The 26,928-nt window shown below is 26.6% G+C and overlaps 1 protein-coding gene across 1 annotated transcript in view; it reads left to right on the top strand.

Annotated features, from left to right (window-relative positions):
• Hira (histone cell cycle regulator-like protein) overlaps window positions 1-26,928 on the top strand; it is a 58,155-nt gene that overhangs the window by 12,724 nt on the left and 18,503 nt on the right. The window contains exons 4-16 of the mRNA XM_043051599.3: window positions 3,450-3,540; window positions 6,318-6,412; window positions 7,100-7,195; window positions 8,857-8,939; window positions 9,008-9,085; window positions 12,479-12,646; window positions 14,071-14,121; window positions 16,574-16,630; window positions 16,789-16,859; window positions 18,866-18,971; window positions 20,380-20,634; window positions 22,579-22,667; window positions 24,898-25,240. Of these exons, the coding sequence (XP_042907533.2) occupies window positions 3,450-3,540; window positions 6,318-6,412; window positions 7,100-7,195; window positions 8,857-8,939; window positions 9,008-9,085; window positions 12,479-12,646; window positions 14,071-14,121; window positions 16,574-16,630; window positions 16,789-16,859; window positions 18,866-18,971; window positions 20,380-20,634; window positions 22,579-22,667; window positions 24,898-25,240 (1,583 nt within the window). The remainder of the gene's footprint in view (window positions 1-3,449; window positions 3,541-6,317; window positions 6,413-7,099; window positions 7,196-8,856; window positions 8,940-9,007; window positions 9,086-12,478; window positions 12,647-14,070; window positions 14,122-16,573; window positions 16,631-16,788; window positions 16,860-18,865; window positions 18,972-20,379; window positions 20,635-22,578; window positions 22,668-24,897; window positions 25,241-26,928) is intronic.

The raw sequence follows: 26,928 nt of genomic DNA, 5'->3' as shown, positions 1-26,928 counted from the left end.
CTTTTATACTAAAATGTTTTTGTTGAATTTAACGTTTTTAAATTAAATCCTTTTATTGAAGCTTGTGTAAATTGTGTCCTGTGGTCTGGTAGTGAAAAATATTTAGATTCTTGTGACGATGACAAGGTTCAAATGATATTATTGGTTCTAATGATATTATTGGTTCAAATGATATTATTGATTCTAATGATGTTATTGATTCGAATGATATAATGTATGAGGTTCTAATAGTATAATTGAATTAATTACAATCTTCTTTTAATAGTTTACAATTTTCAGTTTTTGAAAAAGTGGTGACTGCTAAAAATGCTGTTATAACTGATTAAAATGTGTTTTTAAAATTTTTTTTCTGTATAAAAGAGAAATAGTAAAATACTTGCACACTTTTATACTAAAATGTTTTTGTTGAATTTAACGTTTTTAAATTAAATCCTTTTATTGAAGCTTGTGTAAATTGTGTCCTGTGATCTGGTAGTGATAAATATTTAGATTCTTGTGTTGATGACAAGGTTCAAATGATATTATTGGTTCTAATGATATTATTGATTCTAATGATGTTATTGATTCTAATGATATAATGTATGAGGTTCTAATAGTATAATTGAATTAATTACAATCTTCTTTTAATGGTTTACAATTTTCAGTTTTTGAAAAAGTGGTGACTGCTAAAAATGCTGTTATAACTGAATAGTATGTGTTTTTAAAATTTTTTTTCTGCATAAAAGAGAAATAGTAAAATACTTGCACACTTTTATACTAAAATGTTTTTGTTGAATTTAGCGTTTTTAAATTGAATCCTTTTATTGAAGCTTGTGTAAATTGTGTCCTGTGGTCTGGTAGTGAAAAATATATAGATTCTTGTGACGATGACAAGGTTCAAATGATATTATTGGTTCTAATGATATTATTGGTTCAAATGATATTAGTGATTCCAATGATGTTATTGATTCGAATGATATAATGGATGAGGTTCTAATTTTATAATTTAATTAATTACAATCTTTTTTTAATGGTTTACAATTTTCAGTTTTTGATAAAGTGGTGACTGCTAAAAATGCTGTTATAACTGATTAAAATGTGTTTTTAAATTTTTTTTTTCTGTTTAAAATAGAAATAGTAAAATACATACATACTTTTATACTAAAATGTTTTTGTTGAATTCAAAGTTATTCAATTAAATCCTTTTATTGAAGCTTGTGTAAATTGTGTCCTGGTAGTGAAAAATTGTTAGATTCCTCTGACGATGACAAGGTTCAAATGATATTGGTTCTAATGATATTATTGATTCTAATGATATTATTGATTCTAATGATGTTATTGATTCTAATGATATAATGGATGAGGTTCTAATAGTATAATTGAATTAATTACAATTTTCTTTTAATGGTTTACAATTTTCAGTTTTTGAAAAAGTGGTGACTGTTAAAAATGCTGTTTTAACTGAATAAAATGTGTTTTTTAAATTTTTTTCCGTTTAATATAGAAATAGTAAAATACATGCATACTTTTATACTAAAATGTTTTTGTTGAATTTAAAGTTTTTAAATTAAATCCTTTTATTGAAGCTTGTGTAAATTGTGTCCTGTGGTCTGGTAGTGAAAAATATTTAGATTTTTGGGACGATGACAAGGTTCAAATGATATTATTGCTTCTAATGATATTATTGGCTCTCATGATATTATTGATTCTAATGATGTTATTGATTCTAATGATATAATGACTGAGGTTCTAATGGTATAATTGAATTAATTACATTCTTTTAATGGTTTAAAATTTTCAGTTTTTGTAAATGTGGTGACTGTTAAAAATGCTGTTATTACTGAATAGTATGTGTTTTTAAATTTTTTTTTTCTGTTTAAAATAGAAATAGTAAAATACATGCACACTTTTATACTAAAATATTTTTGTTGAATTTAAAGTGTTTTAAATTAAATCCTTTTATTGAAGCTTTTGTAAATTGTGTCCAGTAGTGAAAATTGTTATATTCCTGTGACGATGACAAGGTTCAATTGATATTATTGATTCTAATGATATAATGGATGAGGTTCTAATGGTATAATTGAATTAATTACAATTTTCTTTTAATGGTTTACAATTTTCAGTTTTTGAAAAAGTAGTGACTGTTAAAAATGCTGTTTTAACTGAATAAAATGTGTTTTTTTATTTTTTTTTCTGTTTAAAATAGAAATAGTAAAATACATGCATACTTTTATACTAAAATGTTTTTGTTGAATTCAAAGTTTTTTAATTAAATCCTTTTATTGAAGCTTGTGTAAATTGTGTCCTGTGGTCTGGTAGTGAAACATATTTAGATTTTTGTGACGATGACAAGGTTCAAATGATATTATTGGTTCTAATGATATTATTGGTTCTAATGATATTATTGGTTCAAATGATATTGATTCTAATGATGTTATTGATTCGATTGATATAATGGATGAGGTTCTAATTTTATAATTGAATTAATTACAATCTTCTTTTAATGGTTTACAATTTTCAGTTTTTGAAAAAGTGGTGACTGTTAAAAATGCTGTTATAGCAGAATAGTATGTGTTTTTTAATTTTTTTTTCTGTTTAAAATAGAAATAGTAAAATTCATGCACACTTTTATACTAAAATGTTTTTGTTGAATTTAAAGTTTTTAAATTAAATCCTTTTATTGAAGCTTGTGTAAATTGTGTCCTGGTAGTGAAAAATTGTTAGATTCCTGTGATGATGACAAGGTTCAAATGATATTGGTTCCATGATATTATTGATTCTAATGATATTATTGATTCTAATGATGTTATTGATTCTAATGATATAATGGATGAGGTTCTAATAGTATAATTGAATTAATTACAATTTTCTTTTTATGGTTTACAATTTTCAGTTTTTGAAATAGTGGTGACTGTTAAAAATGCTGTTATAACTGAATAGTAAGTGTTTTTTAATTTTTTTTTCTGTTTAAAGTTGAAATAGTAAAATACATGCACACTTTTATACCAAAATGTTTTTGTTGAATTTAAAGTTTTTAAATTATATCCTTTTATTGAAGCTTTTGAAATTGTGTCCTGTGGTCTGGTAGTGAAGAATATTTTGATTCTTGTGACGATGACAAGGTACAAATGATATTATTGGTTCTAATGATATTATTGGTTCTAATGATATTATTGGTTCTAATGATATTATTGGTTCTAATGATATTATTGGTTCTAATGATATTATTGATTCTAATGATATAATGGATGAGATTCTGATGGTATAATTGAATTAATTAAATTTTTTTTTAATGGTTTACAATTTTCCATTTTTGAAAAACTGGTGACTGTTAAAAATGCTGTTATAACTGAATTGTATGTGTTTTTAAATTTTTTTTTCTGATTAAAATAGAAGTATTAAATTTACATTCACGCTTAGATACTAAAATATTTTTGTTGAAATTAAAGTTGTGAATCTTTTTATTTAAGCTTGTGTAAATTGTGTCCGGTGGTCTGGTAGTGGAAAATATTTAGCTTCTTGTGGCGATGACAAGGTTCTAATGATATGGCAAATCGGAAGGTAAGTTGATATTTATTTATTTTTATTGTATTTTAGTTTTTGAATTAAACTTATCAAAGTTTTCTTTTGCCTTGTTGGTTAGTGGTACGATTTTTGTTTTAATAGTTTCAAAACTATTATAACACCGACTGTTTTGCTATGAATTGTTCTACATGTGCTTTTTTTCTAAATAATTTGGCTCCAAATCGTTCTTAAAGTAGGTTAAACTTTTTAGAAAGCAGTAATTTTATGAGTTTGGATTATTGATAAATTTATGTGCAACATCGATAAATTTATCTGAATGAAATAAGAAACTTGACCTTTAATTATATGTGCAGCTTAATCAAAGTTATTGCTTGAAATAGCTCTAAAAATATCTTTTTCCAAAGTGTGGAATTTCTACTCTGTAATTTAAAGGATTGTGCTCTAAACGGTTTCTAAACTTCTACCACACCATTGATGTTTTTCTTAATATATTGTGTTAGCAAAATTTTTTTTCTTATCTAAAATACTAACCCAAAAAATAGGCTTCTTCCTGTTTGGAAGTAATCAACTATTCTCAATATGAAAAATGACATATTTTATTAAATGAGACTATAGAAAGTTTGTATTTGAATTATTAATTTTAAATATTACATCCAGGGTTCTTTCTAGGCAGGGCTTTTGCAGGGCGGGCCTCTCTGTTTGCCTTTTTGAATGAAAGATGAATTTCAATTTTGAGCTATCACTTTTTGAAGTGTTGTTTGATAATTTGATGATTCCTGAAATTATTATTTTGCAACCCTTTTCACACAGTTTTTTTGTTTCAAATTCTGATGTATTTAATGCTATGATGTATTTTTTACTATATGCTATTATTACTATATACTATAATTATATATAATATTATAATTAATTTTATGATAACATTCAAAGTTTGAATTTGAGTTTTCACTATTAAATGTGTTTGAAATATTAAATGTGTTTATGACGATTCTGTCACAATTTCTCATTGTTGACTGATATTTTTTTTGGAAGTTATTACTTGGGAAGTTACCTTTTATACTCCGTTTTTCAAATTCCGATATTTTTAATACAGTGTTATTATGTCATGCAAATTACGAATTTTTCTTAGCATTATGACATGTTCGATTTGTGACAATTCTATCACAGTTTTAATGGTGTTTATCATTTTACTATCACCATTTCACAAGGTTTTTCGAATTATGATATTTTTAATGCATTGTTCTTATGATGTGCAAATTTCAAGTTTGCATTATCATTTTTTTACATATTTAACTCGTTGCGATTCCATAGATAAGATGACTGAAATAATAGATAAGATAATAGAAAGCTAAGGAATGTAATTCATTTATAACTGACAGTTGTTAACTAACTGCCACTTGCTTAATTGTGAGATTATGAAATGATAATACATTATCTTGAATTCTGAAGATTTCACAATGTTTTTGTTCATAGTTTGAAAAGTTATAGTACATATAAAATTTTACTATTTAATGTTTCTTCCTTCTTTTTTTTTTGAAAAATAATTTTTAAAATTTCTTAAATGTGGAAAGGCTTATGTAAACAAAATATTTACTGTTTTATAATTAACTCTATTGTGGGAGACTGAAAAAGTTTTATTGTTTAAAAATGCCTTATTTAAAATAGAAATTGAATTTAAAATTTAAGAGTATTGTAAAAGTTGTATTAAATTTTTTAGCTCTTTCGGATTATCCTGTCGACCTGACAACCCTCTCGAAACTGCGCAAATGATTTGGCGCCATCATAATGAAAAGCAATTTCTGAAATAAACATTCTAAACACATCAAATTTACCAAATAATAATAATATTAAAAAATTGTAACTGTAAAAATATGTAATAAAGTGTAATGAAAAGAATCAAAACAAAGTAAAAACCTCTATTTTTTTTAATAATTACACATTGAATTATTCTTAAATCTTAACTATATATATTATTATAAATCATTTCGCCAACCAAAATTCCTTGATAACTACAAAAGCACAAACAACTGCTCTTCAGTGCTGGGCAAACCCCAAATTTGAATGATTTTGCAGCGAAGTAAAAAATATAGTATATTTCAATACGCTTAAGAAAACTAACTTACTCAAGGATTACAGAGTAAATATTATAAAACTTGCAGTTATTGGCGCAGAATCTACCTATTAGAGATAATATCTGGTTTGATAATAATGGTCGACAGAATAATCCCAAATTACAAAAATAGTTGATGCGATAATCCCAAAGTACCCTTTTTTTAAAAATACAACTGCGGTTCAGACTGATTCCTCTTGCCCTCTTACCAGAAAAATGAGGTATGTAGGGTCATTTTCCTCTTATCTAATTGTAGGTGAGTGGTTGTTTTGGTGCAAAAAATTCTGAGACTTTTTCTAAGTCCAGGATAGTTTTTAAGGAACTAAAGAAAAAGGTTTTTATGCGTTCCCATTTAGGGAGATAGTAAAAATTACAACCTTTTAAGTGCAAAATATCCTGTGGGTTCCATTTACGGTATTTATAACCAGTGTTATTTATTTATTTTTTTTGCATAAAGAATACAACTATATTTTGAGATTAACTATATTTACAATTATATTTTGACTAGTTCTATGTCATCCATTTTGTCAATTTTTTGTTGTTGCATTTCCCCCCTCTGTCTTAGACAAAGTAGGTTTCTATTAAAAGAATGTCTATTCCTATCATTGATCCAATTTTGTGATATTGTAATTTTAGTTACTTTTAGTTTTAATTTATTAAACTTTTAATGAAAATGAAGTAAACCACTTTTTGTATGCAATAGATATGGTCTTGGCTCTACAGCATTTGGAAGTAATGGGAAAATGGGAAACGTGGAACATTGGAGATGTGTTAGTACATTAAGGGGACACTCTGGAGGTATGTATTTTTTAAATGTTTTTATTTTATATTTTTACTAGAGAATATTTTTTTCCTTTTAGAATGCTTGTTATTTCAGTTAGTGTGTATTTCTATATCTTTTGTAATGATTTTTTTTATGAGGGCTATGTCTATTAAATAACTCTAAATAATAATTAGTCTTTTTAAATAAATAAAGGATTCAAATATTTTAAAATTTTAGTCCATTTACTTAAACAGAGCGCTATAATTAAATTTTTTTTTTTTTAAAGTATTTTTAATCATATGCAATTTTATGTTAAGAGAAATACTAAAGAATCAGCTGGTGATGTTTCAGGAAAACTTCAGACTTACTGTTTAATTCTATTTAATACTCTAATGCACAATTTTATCAGCATGTTTGGTTTTAGTTCTGTCTTGAATGACACACTTGAATTAAGTTCACAGTTCGAGTACCGTTCTCTCATGTCATCAAATTCTACTGTTTACTCAATTTGTCAGAAATAAAGCATTGTTACAAGTTTGCTACAGCACTCATATTTGTTTATTTGTAACATATTCAATTTAATTATTTTTGTTTGATATGTTGTAGGCTAATTAAAAAAAACTACGAACTTTGGACTTAATTGATTTAATGTTTATTATCCATTTTAGTAATAACATGCCAATCAAGAATATTTTATTAAAATATTGTTCGTCTTTATTTAGATGTCCTTGATTTATCTTGGTCTCCCAGAGATACTTGGCTGGCATCTTGTAGTGTTGATAATACTATAGTCATATGGAACACATTAAAATGGCAAGGTATTGTTTCTTATTTTTATTCTGTTAAAGGCACATTTGTTTCTTTTCGTTAATCAATAATGATTAACATAATATCTTTGCTCATGATGTTAATTGATTGAAATCCAAAATAATGCTCTATATTCTATTGATATTTACACTTTTGATATTAATCAACATAAATAAAATGTGTGGTAGTTGTTTCTTATTAGGTAATAGAATGTTAATACATTTTTATCTATTTAGGTGCTCCTGTTATTAATTATTAGTACGTATCTTTTATTAAGTTGTTTCAAAACTTAATTAAAACTTTGTGATAAGCCTTTGAAAAGGCTATTACAATAAGCTTTCATTAATCAGGGCTTATTGCAAACAGCCGGAAATTAATCAAGCTCATTGTTTAATGAATGATATGTTTCTAAGTAATCTAAACGTATGTGTAAAATGTTAAGTATGGTTTCTTGAATGAGCTTAAAAAATTGTCAGGCTGATTAGGTTGAATGTTGCTTTTCATATTAGCTTTTAAGTTTTCTTTATTTCACAATAAAACAGGCATAATATTTTTGTTATTTAAACCAAAAATTTTTTGAAAGGAAATAATTACAGTGGCATCTTTACAGAAGCAGTTTTACAGAATGGAAATATGTTGTGGCATTTAAAAATTTTTTTTTTTGGTATTCAAATTATACTTATTTATTCGTTACATAGTATATCATGGTGCATAGTGTTTTTAAAAAGTGCTTAAAAGTGCTTATTTTTGATATTCGTTTTTTAAAAGCCCTTAAAGGTACTTTTTTCTTTAAGTATTTTTAAATAGTGCTTAATTTTCCCTTTTCCAAAGTGAGATTTTTTTCTTTACCATGTTGATTTTCGTAACATATTATGCAAAAGCGTTTCACATTGTTCTATTCAACGTTTTCACAATTCTTTCAATAATCTATTTTGACCTAACTTCGGTCCATAGCGTATGAAAGCGCCAATCATTTTACATGTTTGATGAAATACTTGTAAGTGTGTCTACTGAGCTGGGTTCGGTGAGATTATTGTACTCTCATGTGCAACTGCTGCATTTTGAACGATATTCTCTTTTTCAGGCTTCATTTTCCACCCTCTGATATCAAACCTAAAGATCTCTTGATCATTTTATAATGATTTATATGATGAGAGCTCATAATATACTTCAAGTGAAGACCAAATTTTGTAGTTTTGCCACTCGGATGTCTGAACAAAGAAAATTGAAATCTTTATCTAAATAAAAGTTACTTGAAAATTGTATAAGCCTTACAAAGCAAAAGTACCGAACAGAAGTAACAGATTTTTATAAATTTTTTTATGCTTAGTAACTGAACTAAATTTTTTATTACTTGTATGAAAGTAATAAAAAAGTTCATGAAAATTTAATCATGAGACCAAGCCCAGTTAAAACCTTTTTTCAGTTCAAATTATAAAACAACAATCATTTCAATTTCTTAAGTAATTTATTCAATTTACTTTTCATTGTTGCCTTTCATTTATTCGAGAATGATATATTAAATGGCTTTATTTAAACTAGCTTGCAATTCTAAACTGTTTAAAAAAAATTGTTTTAATAACCATTATTTGCATTTGAAAAAGTGAATTGGAAGAAACCTGTTTCCTTCTTGATAGCCATGGAAAGAAACTTATATTTTTCATTTTTGTAGAAATCATTGCTGTTCTCAAAGGTCACAGTGGTCTCGTTAAAGGCGTTTCTTGGGATCCTGTTGGAAAGTATATTGCATCTCAGGTAAGTATTTTGTGTATTCAAGTCATATTTTGTATGAGATAAGGTACTAAATTATTTTTTCATTGCAGTCTGATGACAAAACATTGAGGGTGTGGCGTACACACGATTGGCAGCAAGAAGCTGTCATTACTGAACCATTCCTTGAAGTAAGAATTCTTATCTGCTTTCTAATCCTTTCTCTAATTGTGTAGAACATGTACAGTGGGCCAAAGGGGAAAAAAAAAGGATCACCTTTAATAACTTTTGACCTAATGATCGGAACATCACATTCTGGGACTAAATTTTGATGGCTCGAGGTGGTGACCTCAAATATTCTAATTTATAAGTGTAGACGATATTTTAAGCTACGTAATCAGGCGTTAAAATGTACTTTCTCAGAATAAACATGCCATTTTTTTTGACGGATTCAAATTTCTGACCCACAAAATATAGGCAGAGATGCCAACTTGCTCCGCTTTGTAAAATTGTATTTTCTAGTGGTAACGAAATTGAAGTTACTTTTAGTTTAGTGTTTTTCATTTTAAATAATTTTTTCACCACTAAATATCAAAAATTATGAATATGATATGAAATGCAACGTTAAAGCCGCAATTAACTGGTTACTGTCTTAAAAAGTAGGCGTAACTATCTTTCTTTAACTAATCTTACTAAATATTTTGCTACCACTTTATTAAAAATATTTCAGAAAGCGGAGCAGTTGGCATCCCTGTATAGGGGTAGCGGCAATCTGGGAATCAAAGGGCAAGCAGAATGGCTGGTCTTCTAAAAACACTTAGGGATGTTCATTCAGAGAAGGTACATTTTGTGTCTGATTTCGTAACTTAAAATATTGTCTGTAAATAGTATTGTAAATAAGTTAGTGTATTTTAAAGTGTAGTGTAAGTAGTTAAGCATATTTAAGGTCATACTCTCGAATCATTAAGAATGAGCCCTAAAATGTGAAAATCTGATCATTGGATCAAAAGTTATTCAGGGTGGACTTTTTTTTTTTGTTACAGTGTGCATCTTTAAGTTTTTTAAAAACCCTTTGTTTTTAATGTTTTGTTTAAAAAAAAAAGGCTATTTAAAATTTTTGTAAGAGTAAGAGGTTTAAATCTTTTGACACTTTGAATTAATAATTCTACATTTTGAAATTTTCATGTTATAATAATGATTTTTTCCCCATTAAGCATTTTTAAATTAACTTAAAAGACTGTTATAAAATTTTATAGTTTTTTCAGCAAATTTTCGTTTGTAAGGCAGGAATTGCAGATAGTCTTTCTAATCTGCAGAATCTTTCTTTCTGTATGCATCTTTCTTTCTTTCTTTCTTTTTTTTTTTGAAGTAATGTATCTAGTTTAATTTCTTCATTTATTCACCTTTAATGCTAAAAAAAAAAAAAGGCTCCTCCACTCCTTGGCTCCTTGGAATATTTTCAGATCATTCTATATATCAATTGTTATGGAATGAAACCCCTCTATCCTCACAATATTTGCATTTGTTCTTCTTTTTTGTAAACAAAATAGCATATTTTATCAAAATTGTGTTCATACGTTCTCTGTATTGTAATTTTATTAACTTTTTTTTGTAAAAAAAGGTTAATAGATAATGTAAACAGACCAGTGAAATAGTGTAAGGACTACTTACTGTTGGTCTAAGATAGGTACTCTGCCAGACATTCGTCTGGAGCTGTGGCGGTGACTATGGTAACGAGGTATGATTATTTTGAGTAGGGGTGTGGGGTCCCTCTTAAGGACTGGTTTCGGCTAGAGAAAAGGAGACCTCTTCATCGAAGCTACCCTCCCTAAAATGCTCTCTTGTTTCCATAGCACCAGACTGCCGCATACTTAGTGGCGATCAGAGTACTTATCTTAGACAAACAGTATATCTTTTAGTTTCTAGTCCTGTGGACTAGTGATTTATACATAATTCATTTTATTAACCTTTTTTTTATAGATAACAAAAACAGACCAATGAAATAGTATTAGGACTGGTTATATCTTTGTTTCTAGTCCTGTGGACTAGTTACTAAATTTCTTTTCATTCTACTCCTGTCGCATATGTTTCGCTTCTGAAGTGCTAATATATACTTATGAAATATAGTGTGGATAAATGTTAAGAAGAGTACAAGGAAGTGTGACACTTTGTGACAGGGTTCGTTGATTTAAATCAGCTTGATTTAAATCGCGATTTAAATCATGATTAAAATCAAATGATTTTTAAAAAAAATCATTGATTTAAATCAACTGATTTTTATACATATATTATATTGATTTTAAAAGTTAAAAAACAGTGCTTTAAATTATTGATACTTTTAATATTTTCTTTTCTTAGTTTTAAAATTTATTTTAAATAAATTGCTGCATTAATTAATTTTAGTTAGCGAAATTTCTTTCTTGGAGTGTGTTAAACACATTTAAAATTACATGTTTAAAAATCTTTTGATTCTTAACATTGAAAGTACAGATTAAAGTAAATATTTAATGCTGTCTTAATATAGACTTGCATAGCTGTAGAAAGTAAATAAACATGCTTTTTTTTTCAAAAGGCAAATGTTAATTAAAATTCTACCTTTTGATTAAAAAAGCATGAAATTCAAATCTACATCATAGTTTATTGATGGAAATTTCTATATTTCTAAAGCTTGAGGTTATATTGAAAAGAAAGAAAAAAATAGAAAGATTTTATTGATTTTGGAGAGTTCAGATATTTTTTTCCTGATATAGTGTCATTCTTCCCTATCAAAGTCTATTTGAAGCAGTAGGGTTATTAACTGGTTTTTATTTTTCTTCTCATAATATGTTTACGGTATCTTTGAAATTATCAGATTTTCTTTTGTGAAAAAAAATTCCAATGAGTACATAGATTTTTTTAAAAATGTTTTTTAGCTTAACTTATTTATTTTAATAAAGGATTAAAAATGAATATTTTAACATAAAAATATATAGATTGAATATTTATTTTTTGATGAATAACAACATTTATAAACACAATCTGTTGCATTTATTTTGCCATTTTATAAATCATGAGAAAAAAAAGAGATCACAATTTTAAATTAAAATTATACTGTGCTAATTGAAACTTTGTGTTATTAGTTAAAGTAGTATTCTTTAAATTATCTATTTTATCTTGTCTTTTAATTTCAATCATGCCTTTGTATCAAAATGGTCGCTATGCATTATAATGAAAAATTATTTTAGTAAGTTAGAGCTTCTAAAATATTGTTATAATATAGTTTTAACATTAATTTAATTTTGATTAAGCATTTATAAAGTTTTTTTGATCATAAATTAAAGCTCTTATAGTGTATTTAAATAAAAATCAAAAAAATCTGATTTAAATCAAAATAATCCGATTTTTTTGATTTTTTTTAAAAAAATCAAAAAAATCACGAACCCTGCTTTGTGATAACAGAGAAGGTCAAAAATATTGTGAACTAGTGATATTATTTTTAGACCACTCCTCATCACATAATTAATAAAAAATCCTGCATTGCCCATGAGAGATGGAGTTACTTGTGTAATTATTAATAGATGGTGTTTTTTTTTCTTTCTTTTCAGTGTGGTGGGACTACCCATGTTTTGCGGTTGAGCTGGTCTCCCGATGGCCGCTATTTGGTTTCTGCCCATGCCATGAATAACTCTGGGCCTACAGCTCAGATTATTGAGAGAGATGGATGGAAAGCCAACCGGGACTTTGTAGGTCATAGGAAAGCTATAACTTGTGTTGTAAGTTATTTTAATCTTGTTTGACTGCTATTCATGGAATAAAAAAATTCCTTTAATGATTTTTTTTTAGTGTAATATGGAAAATTTATTTCATTATAATACTAAAATAACTGCCCACTCTACTGGATTTGGCCAGATTCTCCTGGTCGACTGGTTTAATAAAAATTCTCCTAATTTTTGTACATTTTAGAAAATTTCCTAAAAAAAATCCCTATTATAAATAGAATTTTTGGACAGATTTTTATTGCTTGCTTGAGTATTTAAATAAATATTACTAAAACATAATGAAGCGAGCCTCATTTATAAAAATCAGTTTAAAAATTTTCTTTTGTTCTGAAATGTTCAGTTTATTTTTAAAGTATTTAACTCTCTTTTTAAATTATTTATGAAATCTTTTTACTATTTTTGATGAGTTAAATGCCTATTCAAAATTATGAGTAAATGTATTACATAAGATTTCAAGTTCATTTCATGTTAATCATATGTGGGAAATATTGCCATCTTTTTTATTTTGAAGATTAAAAAAAACCCTAAAATTCCCTATGTATAAAATATTTAGTACATTATGAAACAATTATAAAATTGATTTTATATTGTGAAATCTACTGCATTTTTTTCTTATCCATGCTCCATCCTAAAAGTGTTCTACTCAATATCTGCTTTCAGGAATTAAAATTTAAGTAAGGGAGGAAATAATGTTAAACTCATTTGTTATGAGCCTTGATTTAAGGAGATTCCATATTTAGCATGGAAATTTTTAATAGAGTATAAAACATTGTTATTTTAAATATCATTAATTAAGTAGCTATGAAAGTACTCTTAAGTATCATTAAGTACCTAGTTATTTTATGTAACAGTGTGGTTAGGGTAATGTGAGCAGTGTGGCTACAGCCTGCTGATGTTGCAATTATTGCTAGAAGGGGTTGTTAGGCTTTCTTAAGTGGGGGTATTGTTTTTGCTCTATTGTTATTTGTAGCTCTTGTAATATTATTATCTTTGTTATTGAGAATAGAAACAAAAGATTCCCAATTTTTTCAGAAAATTGGCAAATTTAGTTTACTGTTACTGGTACTGTTTTTTTTTTTTTTTTTTTTTTTTTTTTTTTTTTTTAAGTATTCAATGACTTATTAAAGTTATTGGCAAAGTTTCAGTATGAATTTGCCCAAAGAAAAGATAGAAACCATGCTAAAGAATTTTAAATATATTGTCTCAATTACCAATGAAACTCATTGAGCCTCAGTAACTGAATGTCTTTATGAGATGAGATATAAAAGTGTCTTGCAAATGGAATGTGGTTTAAAATTAGTATAGAAATCTCTAAATTATTTGTCCAAGAGTTTATTTTTGTTTTATCTTTTATTTTATGAACTTCTGTTTATCAAATTTTCTTTTAAAGTTGTTTTTTTTTTCTTTCTTTGTTCTAGCGTTTTAATCCTAATATACTTTGCACTCAAATATCCAAAGACTCTGAGAAGGTAAGAAAATAATTTTTTTCAAATAAGATTGATTAATTGTATTTGTAACTACCAAGGTGCTCCCCCTCCTACTCCATACGCTCAGCAATCTCTATGACTCCTTAGCAATCATTTTTTGTTGTTTTTTGTTGTAACAACTTGTTTTTATCGAAAATAAAAAGTATGCAATTAAAAGATACTAAAATGTTTTATTATGTTAACACAAATTTAGTTTCACAGATTTTGTGCCCGATGTTTGCTTTTTTAAAAAATAAAAAGTATTCAATTGAAAGTTTTCTCAGTGTTTTATCATCTTAACACAAATTTGGTTGTGTAGAATTAGTTCTCAATTTAAATAGGATAAAATTTAAATCTTAATTATTTTGCTGGATTACCGTTGAAACTTTATCCTTAATTTTATTTGTTAAATTCTTGTTTAATTTTGATCACTATAAAAACTCAGCAAATACTTTTCTTTTAAGAAATCATTTAGATTAGTGGAAGGAATCTTATAAAAATAATCCATTATTTTAATGGTGTCTGTTGACTAAACAGTTTTACATAAAACTTTTTATGAAAATAAATACCTTCAGTTTGCAAAAAAAAAAAAAAAACAAAACAATCCCACCCTGAATTACTTTTGAACTAAAGATCGGATTTCCATATATTGAAAATCAATTCTTAATGGTTCAAGGGTGTCACCACGAATATGCTAATTAATTAGTGCAAACAATATTTTCAATTTTAATGTTGGATTCAAAAATGTACTTTCTTTAAATAAAGAGGCCTTTTTATCTACAGATTATGATTTCTGACCCCCAAAATTTAGTTCATTATCTGAGAAATATGTTCCAATAGTTTGGTGGGGAAAGCGGTCCAAGATTTGTATCGCTTAAAGTTAATTTTATTTTTTTTTGCATATTTCAAAATTTCTCAAAATCTTTCTAAGTGAATTGAAAAATTTTTGCTCATAATTTTAAAGTACTTTATCTAAAAGAAAAATTTATCACAAAAATGATGTTTAATAATTCTTATTTTTTATTATTTTGTTTAATATTACTCAGAAAAATTTTGAATTACAAAGTATACAAATTTTAATATCATTTTAAAGAATGTAACTTTATATGACAATATAAAATTTGAATGAAATTGGTCTAATAATTCCTGAAAAAACATTTTTAAAAAATTGATTTTCAGAAACTATTCTACTGATTTTGTTCAAATTTTGTATTTTGTCGTATAAAATTACATTTTTTAAACTGATTTAAAACTTTGTATTCCTTGCGATTCAGAATTTTTACGATTGTTATTTAATAAAAAAAAATAAAAAATGGATTATTATTAACAATAATTTTTTGTGTGGAATTATTTTTGGATAAATGAATTATATAAATGTGCTCAAAATGTTTTCAATTCGCTTAAAAATTATGTGATAATTTATAATTGAAATAAGCAAAAAATAAAATTAACATTTAGGGATTCAAACTTTGGTCCATTCTTCTGACCAATTTATTGGATCTATACTTCTGAGATTGGGCTATCCACCCCCCTTGTACGATGGGGGCAGCTTGATTATTCAGAAAAAGTACATTTTTGTGTCTGATTTTGCAACTTAAAATATGTTCTGCACTAATTAATTAGCTTATTTGACATGACGTCCTCGAACCATTAAGATTTAGTCGTAGTACTTGAAAATCCAATCATTAGATCAAAAGTTATTCAGGGTGTTTTGTTTATTTTTTTATGCACTGTACTTAGTGTTTAATAATTGGGAAATGTTCACCATTATTAATTTTTTCATTGTGAAATGTTACAAAATAAGGTAATATTAAAGGATTACTTTATAATAAAGAAACACCTGTTTTCGTTTTAAGACTGAATAATAATCAGAGTCACAAAACAGTTATAGCCGAGAAATATATTGTGGTCTAATGATAAACAAATATTACTTTAAATAAAGGATAAATTAATATTTTTTAGGTAAAATATCTTTGAGAATTTAAAAATACAGTACAGAACCCGTTATCCGGAAATCAGAAAACCGGAAAACCAAAAAACCGGAACGAAATTCGATAAATTTTCCTGCCATTTTTTTTTAAAAATGTTTTTTTCCTCATAAGATTTTTGGACTTTTCTTTCTATTTTGAAAGATGTTTACCTTACCATCATTTTGGAAATTATCATTAGTATATTACTTCATAGATTTTTCCTCTTTTTAAGATTATTTCCAAATATTTTTTTCTTTTTAGTTTGGTTTAACAATAAAAAAACGGCCTTTTGTAGCGATTCAGAAAACCGGAAAAATCAGTTATCCGGAATAGCGAGGGTCCCGAACGTTCCGGATAATCGGTTCCCTACTGTACAATAATTTTGATCTATAAGAATGCACCAACAATAATAAGAAACAGTTTTAAACCAATGTATTTTATATAGATTTTTTTTCTTAATTATTAAAAAATGTATTTTTGAACAGGTTGAACATTTCTGTTGCTGTGCTATTGGTAGCAGAGACCGTTCTCTTTCTGTTTGGGTGAGATATATTTTTTAAAAATTTATCCTTTCATTTAATTTGAAAGTTACAGCATTTATCATATTTATTTCTAATTGATATAAATAGCAAATAATATAAAAATAACTAAAGGAAAATGTTGAGTAATTTTAGTAAAAATGTATTTCAATTTTTTCTAGGTTACATCAATGAAAAGGCCACTTGTAGTTATTCATGACTTATTTTCTAACTCTGTTCTTGATATATCATGGTAGTGTGAAGTTTTATTAGCTACATTAACTTCTTTTTGAAAATTACAATAGAGTCTCGATTATCTAAATAAATGCGAACCTAGACTAACCAATAAACTTGGTTAGAGAGAAAATTACAGATAAAATAAAGTATTTAGGTTTAAATGTATATTTTAAAATACAAAATTATTTAGGTTTAAATGTTTATTTTGAAGTACAAAATTATTTAAGCTTAAATGTTTATTTTAAAATATAAAATTATTTAGGTTTAAATGTTTATATTTAAAAACAAACTTATTTAGGCTTAAATGTTTATTTTAAAATACGAAAATTATGCATACATATGCACTACATCCAATTCATATTCTTATTTAGGAATTCTTGCTTAAAATCCTTAACTGTTTCTTGTTGTATTTTACTTAGGCATTTTTTGCTGCACTGTTTTGCCATTTTTTTCAGCCATAACAGGATTGCTGGTGTCACTTCTTGTTGTTCTATATATTCAGTGAAACTTTCGATTTCTTTTACTCCAACTGTATGAAAAGTTTGCACATGACGATGGATTTCGTGTTGCTGAGTGTTTAGGAGATCAAGTTCAGGCTTTTTTTTCAGTGGTTTTAAAAAATAGAGAATTAAAAAAATAAATAAATAAGTCCTTGAAATATTTGATAGTTTGGTTAAAGTTGAAAATTGAAGCTCAGATAATCGAGGTTTTATTGTACTTGTACTTTTTTGTTCCATAGTTTGGTTGAAGTTATTTGATCCTCTTATATTTTTTTTTCTAATGTAAGAAATTTAAAGCAAACTATATAGTTCATATTTCCTATAATTCACAAAGTAAATGGAATTTTTTTTTAATTTTGTGACTTCTCTCAGAATTCTGTACAAATTATCTTGATTTTTTTTAATACATTTTAATTAGATTATTATTTATTTTCTAGGAAAGAAACCTTAATTTTATTTAACTCTCAATTTATTATAAAAATGCTACTTGAAAATAATTAAGTGTTGAAAATTGAATCAAAGTCTTTTAAGGTGTTAATCAGAGTAAGGTGTATTTAAAATTTAGGAATCTCCATAAATTATCCATGCAGGGCATGCATGTGTGCGTCTGTATTATCAAGTTAAGGGGTTGATCTAAAATTATTGTATTTTATAACTTATGTAGTTTATGGCTCTGAAGGGAAAATTTGATGTAAGAGTTAACATAGTTGCAAACTCACTGGTTTTAGAAATTTTTTTTGGTTAATTAGAAATTCCTAGATATTGTATATTTAAAAAAATTTCCTGAAATCAGTTATCTTTTTAAACGTATCCTACATAAATATGTTGGTACATAAATATGTATAAATATATGGTTAATTGCTTACTTATGAATTCGAATATGTATTACTTTTAAATAGTAAAGTGACTCAAACAGAATGTTATTAAAGTTAATGCTATTCCATTTGCATTAAAACAGTCAAAAGAAACATTAACATTTAAAAATCAAAAGAAAGGGGAAAAAAATTAAAATCCGGAAAATAAAAGGTATAATCTTTTTATCAGCTCACACGATTATATCCGAAAAAGGAGTGCTTTCTAATATTGTATCAATATAGCCAAAGCAAAATATATCAATACGGATATATTTTTGCGGATATAATAGTGTGAGCTGATGAAAAGATTAAATCTTTATTTCCGTATTTTTATAAATTTTTTTTCTGGATTTTTATTATTTTTAATATTTTTTCTTTTTCCCATTTTTCATTGTTCTGTAATTTTTTCCATGTTTTCTCTACATTTTAAACTTATTTCATGAGTTCTATTTACTTGCAGCTTATGCGCAGTAAATAAAACTTATTGTTTTTCTTAATTTTCTTTGTTTTTTTCTTTTTGTCTTTTTTGTATTTATTTATTATGATATATATGTATATAATATTTCAATAAACATAAAAAGTTTGATAATTTTTATTTAAGTAACATTTATTTAACAACTAAAATGCTTTATAATAATAAACAATATTTTTTTTAAAAATGAAAATAGGAGCCAAAATGGAAAAGAATTAATTGTTTGCTCTTGGGATGGAACAGTTGCTTACATTGGCCTCAGTGACGAAGAAATTGGAAAACCAGCTACTGAAGAAGAAAAAGTATGTTTCCTTCACTGTTCATATATTTTTTAAAAATTTATTTAAATTCTGTGATTTTATAGGTAGAAAATAATTTTTAGTAATTTTGAGTTTATTGAAAATATTTATAAGCAGTTAACTCAATCTAACACATCGTCTGATAAGTTCCAGGTCTAATGAAGCAAACACAACTTTTTTAGTAAAATTCAAATTTATTCATCAACATAGTCTCCTTTAAGAGATATACAATCACTCCATCGCCTCTCTAACATCTCTATACCTTTCTTAAAAAAAGAACAATCTTTGGCCTCAAAATAGGCGTTTGTTTCGGCAATCACTTTCTCATTCGTGCTGAATCTCTTACCCGCGAGCATTTTTTTCAAGTCTGCAAACAAGTAGAAGTCACTAAGAGCCAAATCTGGTGAATAGGGTGGATGTGGAAGTCAATTTGCGGTTTTCTATAACAATTTTGTAGACTTGTATGTTTTTTGGATTAACCACATCTTTAGGGCATCCAGAGCGTGGCTCATTTTCAAAATTTTTACCACCATGTTTAAAATCAGCAAAGCAGTCAATAATGTTCGATTTTCCTGGTGAAGAACTCGGATAACACTTATCCAGCTAAACTTTAGTTTCTATCGTGTTTTTTCCCATTAAATAACAATGTTTAATAAGAGCACGAAATTCTTTTTTATCCATTGTTTCAATAATATAAATTGGTGTTCGATTAAAATCACTGTAACTTTAAAATCAATCGGCAGATCGTTATAAAATTTTGACACCTTTTATTTGAAGGGTAGGACTTGCTAAACAAAATACTAATTCTGCATTTAGAGCGCCATCTGCATGTCAGACCGGAAACTTATCAGCCGATGTGTTAAGTCTGAGTTTTTATATCTGCTTTAAGGCGTCTTTTACTGCTTGTTATTCAATGTGAGAGTTATGTGTTGAAGAGAAAGGGGATGTTTACAAACTGTCTAAACAATCATTAACTTAGTCTTCATAAGAAAAATTTTTGAAATTTTCTTATCAAACCATAATAGGATGTGCAATATATGTTTCTTCGTGAACATATTTTAATTTAAAGGTAAAAAAAAAAAAGTATTGTGCTTGTTAGTTAAAATTTCAAATAATATTTTTACTGATACCTTTTGATTTCTTGAGTTAGTATTTAGAAAAGAGTCAAATGTATTAACATTTAATTCTAGTGATCCATATAAAATGCAAATTGTCAGATTTTTATTTCCTGAGTTGCACTTCTTCATGAAATATTTATACTTTAGTTATTCAGATTTTAATTAAACTAAAAGCTATTTTTAAATGAAATTGAAGTTTTGCTCAAACTATTGCTTTTATTATTTTCTAGCTTTTCTGAGATTTTGAAGTACATTAAAATCACATGTTCATTAAGTGAGATATTTTCTTTTAGAATCATTTACACCAGAGCTTATATGGCAAGAGTTTAGCTATGACAAACCATGCTGTATCATCAGCTTTAAGCGTTATTGAAAATCCAGAAATACTGAAGTTGCAAGAAGAAATTAAAATTAAGAAAGAGGAAGAAGATTCCAAAGAAGCTTCTATGAATTGCAGTTCCCCAAAGTCCTATTCAAACGATAACATTAGTAAGATAGATTTACAAGCATCAAACTCACAGAGTAGTAGACCATTACCTCATATAAAAGTAAGTTACATCCCTTTTAGTAGGCTATTAAGATTGTTGTCAGTTCTTGCGATTGTATTTGAAGCATAATATATTGTGCTTTTAAGACATTAATGCAGTTTTTGCAAGTATTGTTGTGTTCTAAATTTTTAACTTATATGTTTTTCAAAGAATCAATGATCTGCTGTATAGATTTTAATTCTAAATAAACATTTGCAGTAATCCATATTAACCCATTTTAGGCCAAGCATAGAAATTTTATTAAATGTGGTATTAATTTCATTGTAATATGCTTTGTGAAAAATTATATTTTATATAAGAAATAAAATGCTGCATATAGGCACCATTCACTAAATTAATGGGCGGACCATTTTTTAAATTTTTTTTTAATTTATTGACTATCAACTTTAATCCATCTTAAAAACATATGATAAATCTCAAAAGGAATAATTATACATTTTCCAAAAATTTCATTTGTCAATAACTGTTTTATGTTAAAGAACTTGAATAGTTTTAAGATTACTCAAAAGAAAGTGTTCATTCCAATTGAATTACTAATAATTTATGGATTGTCTCAGAACCTTTGTCAACAGCAGAAAAATAAAATTAGTAAAAAATATACGTCACACTGTTAATAAAAAAATATTTATTCAAATGATACGATTGCGCACCCTTAGCCGAAAATTTGTTAAGCCTATTAAACTGTTAAAATAAGACAAACTCATGAAAGAAAAAAAAAATATAAGCAACTGTAATTTATTGGTTTCTTAACATAAGAGAGTTACACAAGAACTCAGTTTAGTGAATAAACAAATGCCAGTACAATTATTAAAAATAATTTGTTACCCGACAAGACGGAGCTTTGATGAAGTAGTAGGCAAAACCCACTGGTAAGTATCTAGAACTCCACAGTCACAGATTTGTTAAAGATTATAGCAAACCATCTATCAGACTCAAAAGTTAGCAACGTACTAACCTGTCATCTCTGGATTGGTACTTGAATCCACTATCTTAAACTCTTATATTACACGAAAAAACCAATCAAGATATATATTTTTTATTATCATAGATTGTTGTATCTTTTTTAACTTTATTTTGATGGCTTTCAGACAATAAAAAACTGTTTTTTCCTCCCATGTTATTCTAGTAAGTGTTCCCTGTTATTCTGTGGTAATGTAACAAACAGGGGAAATTCTTTGCAATTGTGTTCTTAGTTTAAACCTCTTGTAAGTTTAAATTTAGATTTTTTAATTCCTATTAGTTCACACTCTCTCTATATCTTGGTTCAAGTTTTCAATCGGCAAATACATTTTTTTTGTACCTGTTGTAGATGACACTTGATGTCAATATAGTTTTTTCAAATATTAATTCACTAATTAAATTTAATTAATTATAGTTTTTATATGGGAGAATATTTTTTAATTATTTATTAAAAAGTAACTAAAATTTTTCTTTTCTTTGTTAACCTAAATAGGAATTGACTTAAAATTTTTTAATATTGCTTGTTATATGTTCATTTTGGCTTCCTTCAGTGATTTACCAGGTGTGTCGTTAAATACTGTTGCTAGGTCCGAAATCAAAGTATATGTATGCATACCCTCCAACTTATGAGGATTTTGAAAATAATTCTTTCTAGTGGTAGCGAACCAAAGTAGAAATTTTTAAAGCAAATGGATCTCTCATAAAACTTTTATCAGAACTTAAGAATCTAGCCATTTGGCTTGCACTTTTATAAGTAATAGGGACAAGTTACGCTAAAATTAATTTTTTTTAAATATTAAGAAATTAATTTTGCTACCATCAGAAAAGAAGATTTCTGAAACTACGGAAATTCCGTAGCAGTTGGAGGGTATGTGTATGTACGTAATACATTTTCTAATATTATTTTGTGTTATGATTTACTTTAAAGATTTTTCGTTTGTCATTATTTAATTTTTTTAATAATTGTTTATTATCTTTTTTAAGGGTCCCACTGATAAACAAATAGAAACCAGATTAGCAGATGGACGAAGAAGAATAACACCACTTTTTATCCCACCACCTCCAGATATCGGGTTTGTATATTCATGCTTTGATTTGACCTTTCAGCTGTCCAGAGGGATTATATATTTGTTTGCATAATTATAAAAATTGATTGCATAATTATTAATTTTTTAGTTATGACATACTGCATTTTAATTGTATTAATAATTTTTTTTAGAAAAATTTCAGACCATACATTTTTAACATAAAGTGTGTTTTTGAATTTTGTTTTTTAAGGTAAATATATTGCAGATAAACCACTTAAGAATTAAAATTAAGAACTAGATTATTTGTATATTATTTTTATTAATTAATTTTTTTAAATGAATTTTTTAGAATGATTAAGTTGTTGAAAAGTTCTTTTATTTTATGGATAAGTTTTCCCTTTTCTTGCAGTTTCGTTTCCTATTTTAGGATAATTTATTTATTTATTTTGTATAAGGATTAAAAATATTACGTTTTCATTATTTATTTATTTTTGCTTGTTGATAAAAAGCATTATTTTTTAGTTATTTATTCTATATAATTTAACTTAATAAGTGTGGATTGTTTATGTATGTGCCAGTTTCTTTTTAGGATTGTTTGATATTTAGTGTCAAATTTTTTTTATATATGATATGATGTTTAGTGTTTTTTTTAAAAGTTATTTTCTTTTTAAATTAGTATGGTTCAATTGAGTTTTACAATCTTATTGGTACTTATCTTTTTATCTTAGTTTTTTTTTCTATGCTAATATATTGGATTTAAGTGTTTATTCCATTTTTATTTTCAAAAATGTTCTTATAGAAATAAATTACAATTTAGCTTCACTTAAACGCAGATTTTATATATGTTTTGATAACTATTTTTTCTGCTACAACTTGTTTACGGTTCTGACAATTTATTATTTTCAATCAGTGTTAGCCTAATTTAAATCACCTGATTTTTTAAAATGTGAATAATTTATAAGTACTTTTTTTGAGTTTTGCATTTTTATTAAACGTAAATTTGTTGAATTTTTTTTTTTTTAGTTTTTGAATTTTATTTAAATTTACCTGAAAAGGGCAGGGAAAAAAATTTCTTCTTTTTGAGTATGTACCTGTTAATAATAAGTCTATAAAGTGAATTTAAATGAAAAATTACAATATGAAGGAACTGTAACAGGGTGCATGGAATTTTAAAAAGTGCTTAAAGGTGCTAATTTTTGATTTACGTTTTTTAAATGCTCTTAAAAGGGTGCTTTTTTATTTGAGGTTTGTAATAATTGCTTAATTTTCAATCTTTTATTAAGAGATTTTTTCATTGCCATGTCGATTGTCATTCTAAATTACGAAAAATGCATGAATTTTACAATTTTCTCTACAATATTTATCAGAAACTAGTTACTTTATTATGATTATGAAAATTTTTTTGAAATGTTTTTGAATTTTAATGATTTTATGTTTTTAAATTAAGAACTTTCAACGATAATTTTTTTTAATTACTGCACAGATCCTAATAATGATTTTTTTTGTTTGGAAAATGATTAAAAAATATTTTTCAAGTGCTTAAAAAGTACCTAATAGGTGCTTATTTTTTGTTGAAAAACTTGGCTACGCACTCTGTGTAATGATCACAATTATTATGAATTTTCCTATTTTGTGCCAGTAACATAGATCAAAACATGAAACTGTAAATCAAAAACTGAAATAGCATACCATCCTCTTAAATTAATTGTTGGTCCAACAGACCACTGTTAATTATAAACTCCGATTAAGTTGTAGTATAAATAGTTATTGTAAAAATATTATGGTTATAGTAAAAATAGTGTAATTCAGACTCCGCCAATTATAATACAGTAGAGAACCGATTATCCGGAACGATTGGGACCATCGCTATTCCAGATAACTGATTTTACCGGTTTTCTGAATCGTTACAAAAAGCCGTTTTTTTATTGTCAAACTCAGCTAAAATATATATATATATATATATTTAGAATAATTTTAAAAAACTCTTTCTCCTTTTGACAGTGTAAGGAACTAATGATTATTTCTAAAATGATGGTAAGCATCTTTAAAAAAAAAAAAAGAATTCTGAAATCTTTTAAGGAAAAAAAATATTTAAAAAAAATGGCGGGAAAATATATCGAATTTCGTTCCGTTTTTCCGGTATTCTGATTTCGGGATAAGAGGTTCTCTGTATTGTATTGTAATTTTCCTGACATCCTGATGTTCTCTTAATTCTTTTCATAAATGCTTATTTAGTTCTTATGTGATATACTAATTTCAATTTATTTATATTTAGTGAAGTTCCTCAACCCTTCAACAGTCGTGCTCCACCTACTTTCAGCTCATCATCGGAGAGTAAGAGTAAGATCATTATTGAAAAACGAGATGAATCTAACAGTCAGTCGTCTAGTCAAAATGTTGTGCACAAATCAGAAAATGGTTTACCTCTCGTTAATTCATTTGCATCAGCAACTTCATCACCAGCTTTCACATCTATTGCATCTACAACAACTGTGACAAATACTACTGTGACCTCAAGTGCCACATCTATTAAAACTTCTGTTATATCTAGTGTTGCAAATTGTGTGCCAAATACATCTAGCGTCGTGTCGAGCACGAACCAGCTTCCGACGTCAAAAGTAAGATATTTAACATGGTTTAAAACTTTTGAATTTTTCGTTTATTGGATCTGTCATCCTGAATTTTTTTTTCCAAATCAAATGTTTTAGAGAAAACCCTTCTATTACATCTTTAGAATTTTTTTTAATTTTTAAGCTTAGTATCTCAAAGTCTAACACTAACGTTGGATTTCTGGTTGCAAGGGGAAAGCTTGTTTTTTGTAAATAAAAATATTTAATTTTTTGGCAATTTTTAAAAAAAAAAAAAATTTTTTTTTTTGGTTGTAAAGAAAATATAATGCCTTTTTAGGATAATGCCATATGAATTAACAACGTAACTCACCCCTAAACAAATTATTCTTTCAAAAAATATTCAATTAAAAGATAGTGTTTTTTTAAATTTACTTTTTCTAAATAGAATTAACTTTTTTGCCCTAGTTTAAAGTAGGAAAATCATTTGCAAAGTTTCTTTTTCATATTAAGGGATATCTTAGTGAGATTTGATTGTATATGATTATATATAGTAGAATTAGGTAAATAAATTTATAAAATAATTTATAAACTTAAACTTCAAAATTGCCAAGTATATTGTATGTTAGAAATCAGTTCCTATGAGTACCTATTTGATGCCAAGACCGGAGGCAAAAGGTGCCAGTACTTTATGATACTTTTTAATAATTTCTTTTTTAATTCTTATTTGAAGGTACTATGTGCACCAAATTGAATGAAGAGTCTGAAAATATTTTGGAAAATAATTGATATTAATTTAATAAAAGCTGTGTTCAGTTTTAAATGGGGATAACTTTCAGTTTTAAGCATTCTGTGTAATAAAATTTAATCCATTGTTGTTCTCTGTCATTAATCTTATTCATAAATATACAGGGTAGCATTTTTAAAAAGTGCTTAAAGGTGCTCATTTTTGATTTACGATTTTAAAAGCCCTTAAAGGTGCTCTTTTTGTTTGGGATTTGTAAAAAGTGCTTAAATTTCTATCGATTAAAACAGGGCGTGTAGCGTTAGTAAAAAGTACATAAAGGTGCTTTTTTGGGGATTTCGTTTTCAAAAGCTTTTAAAGGTGCATTTTTCAGCTGGCGTTATTAAAAAGTGCTTTTTTTCCCGAATAATTTTTTTTTCTTCCTTCAGTGATATCTGGTGGATCCCATGCATTTCACGAAAAATGGGGTGTTTGCTACGTAATCATTCATGCGGACTTCATGTCGTACCCACGTTATGACTTGCGCATGCACACACACTTGAAACCGAAGCCCGAGTGCTCCAATTCGGATGAAGAATATCAGATCCTTATGAAATGTTTTTCTTTTTAATTAATTTTAATTTTATTATTGTTTATTTTATTTTACTTCTAACACTTTTTTGACGTAGGGGGTACGGGTACTTTTGTTCTGAGTTCAGGGTCAAGTTGAATTCACTCGATGATGTGGAAAAGTAATGATTGTTTCGATTTGCGTCTGTTTCTTTTTGGGTTTTTTTAAACGATAAAACTGTTTATAAAAAGTTTTTGTTTTTTAATGATATCACTGATGGAATACGAATTTTTTGAGTGAATTACAAAAAATGCGTGACTTTCACAATTTTCTCTGCAATATTTATCAGAAACAAGTTATTTTATCATGATTATGTAAAGTTTTAGAAAATGTTTTTGAATTTTATTGATTTTATGTTTATAAATCATGAACTTTAAAAAATAG

This window comes from Parasteatoda tepidariorum, chromosome 2 (assembly GCF_982258835.1).
Source record: "Parasteatoda tepidariorum strain Cologne lab strain chromosome 2, Ptep-v5.0, whole genome shotgun sequence".
Lineage (NCBI taxonomy): Eukaryota > Metazoa > Arthropoda > Arachnida > Araneae > Theridiidae > Parasteatoda > Parasteatoda tepidariorum.
This window is presented reverse-complemented; position numbering and strand designations above follow the sequence as displayed.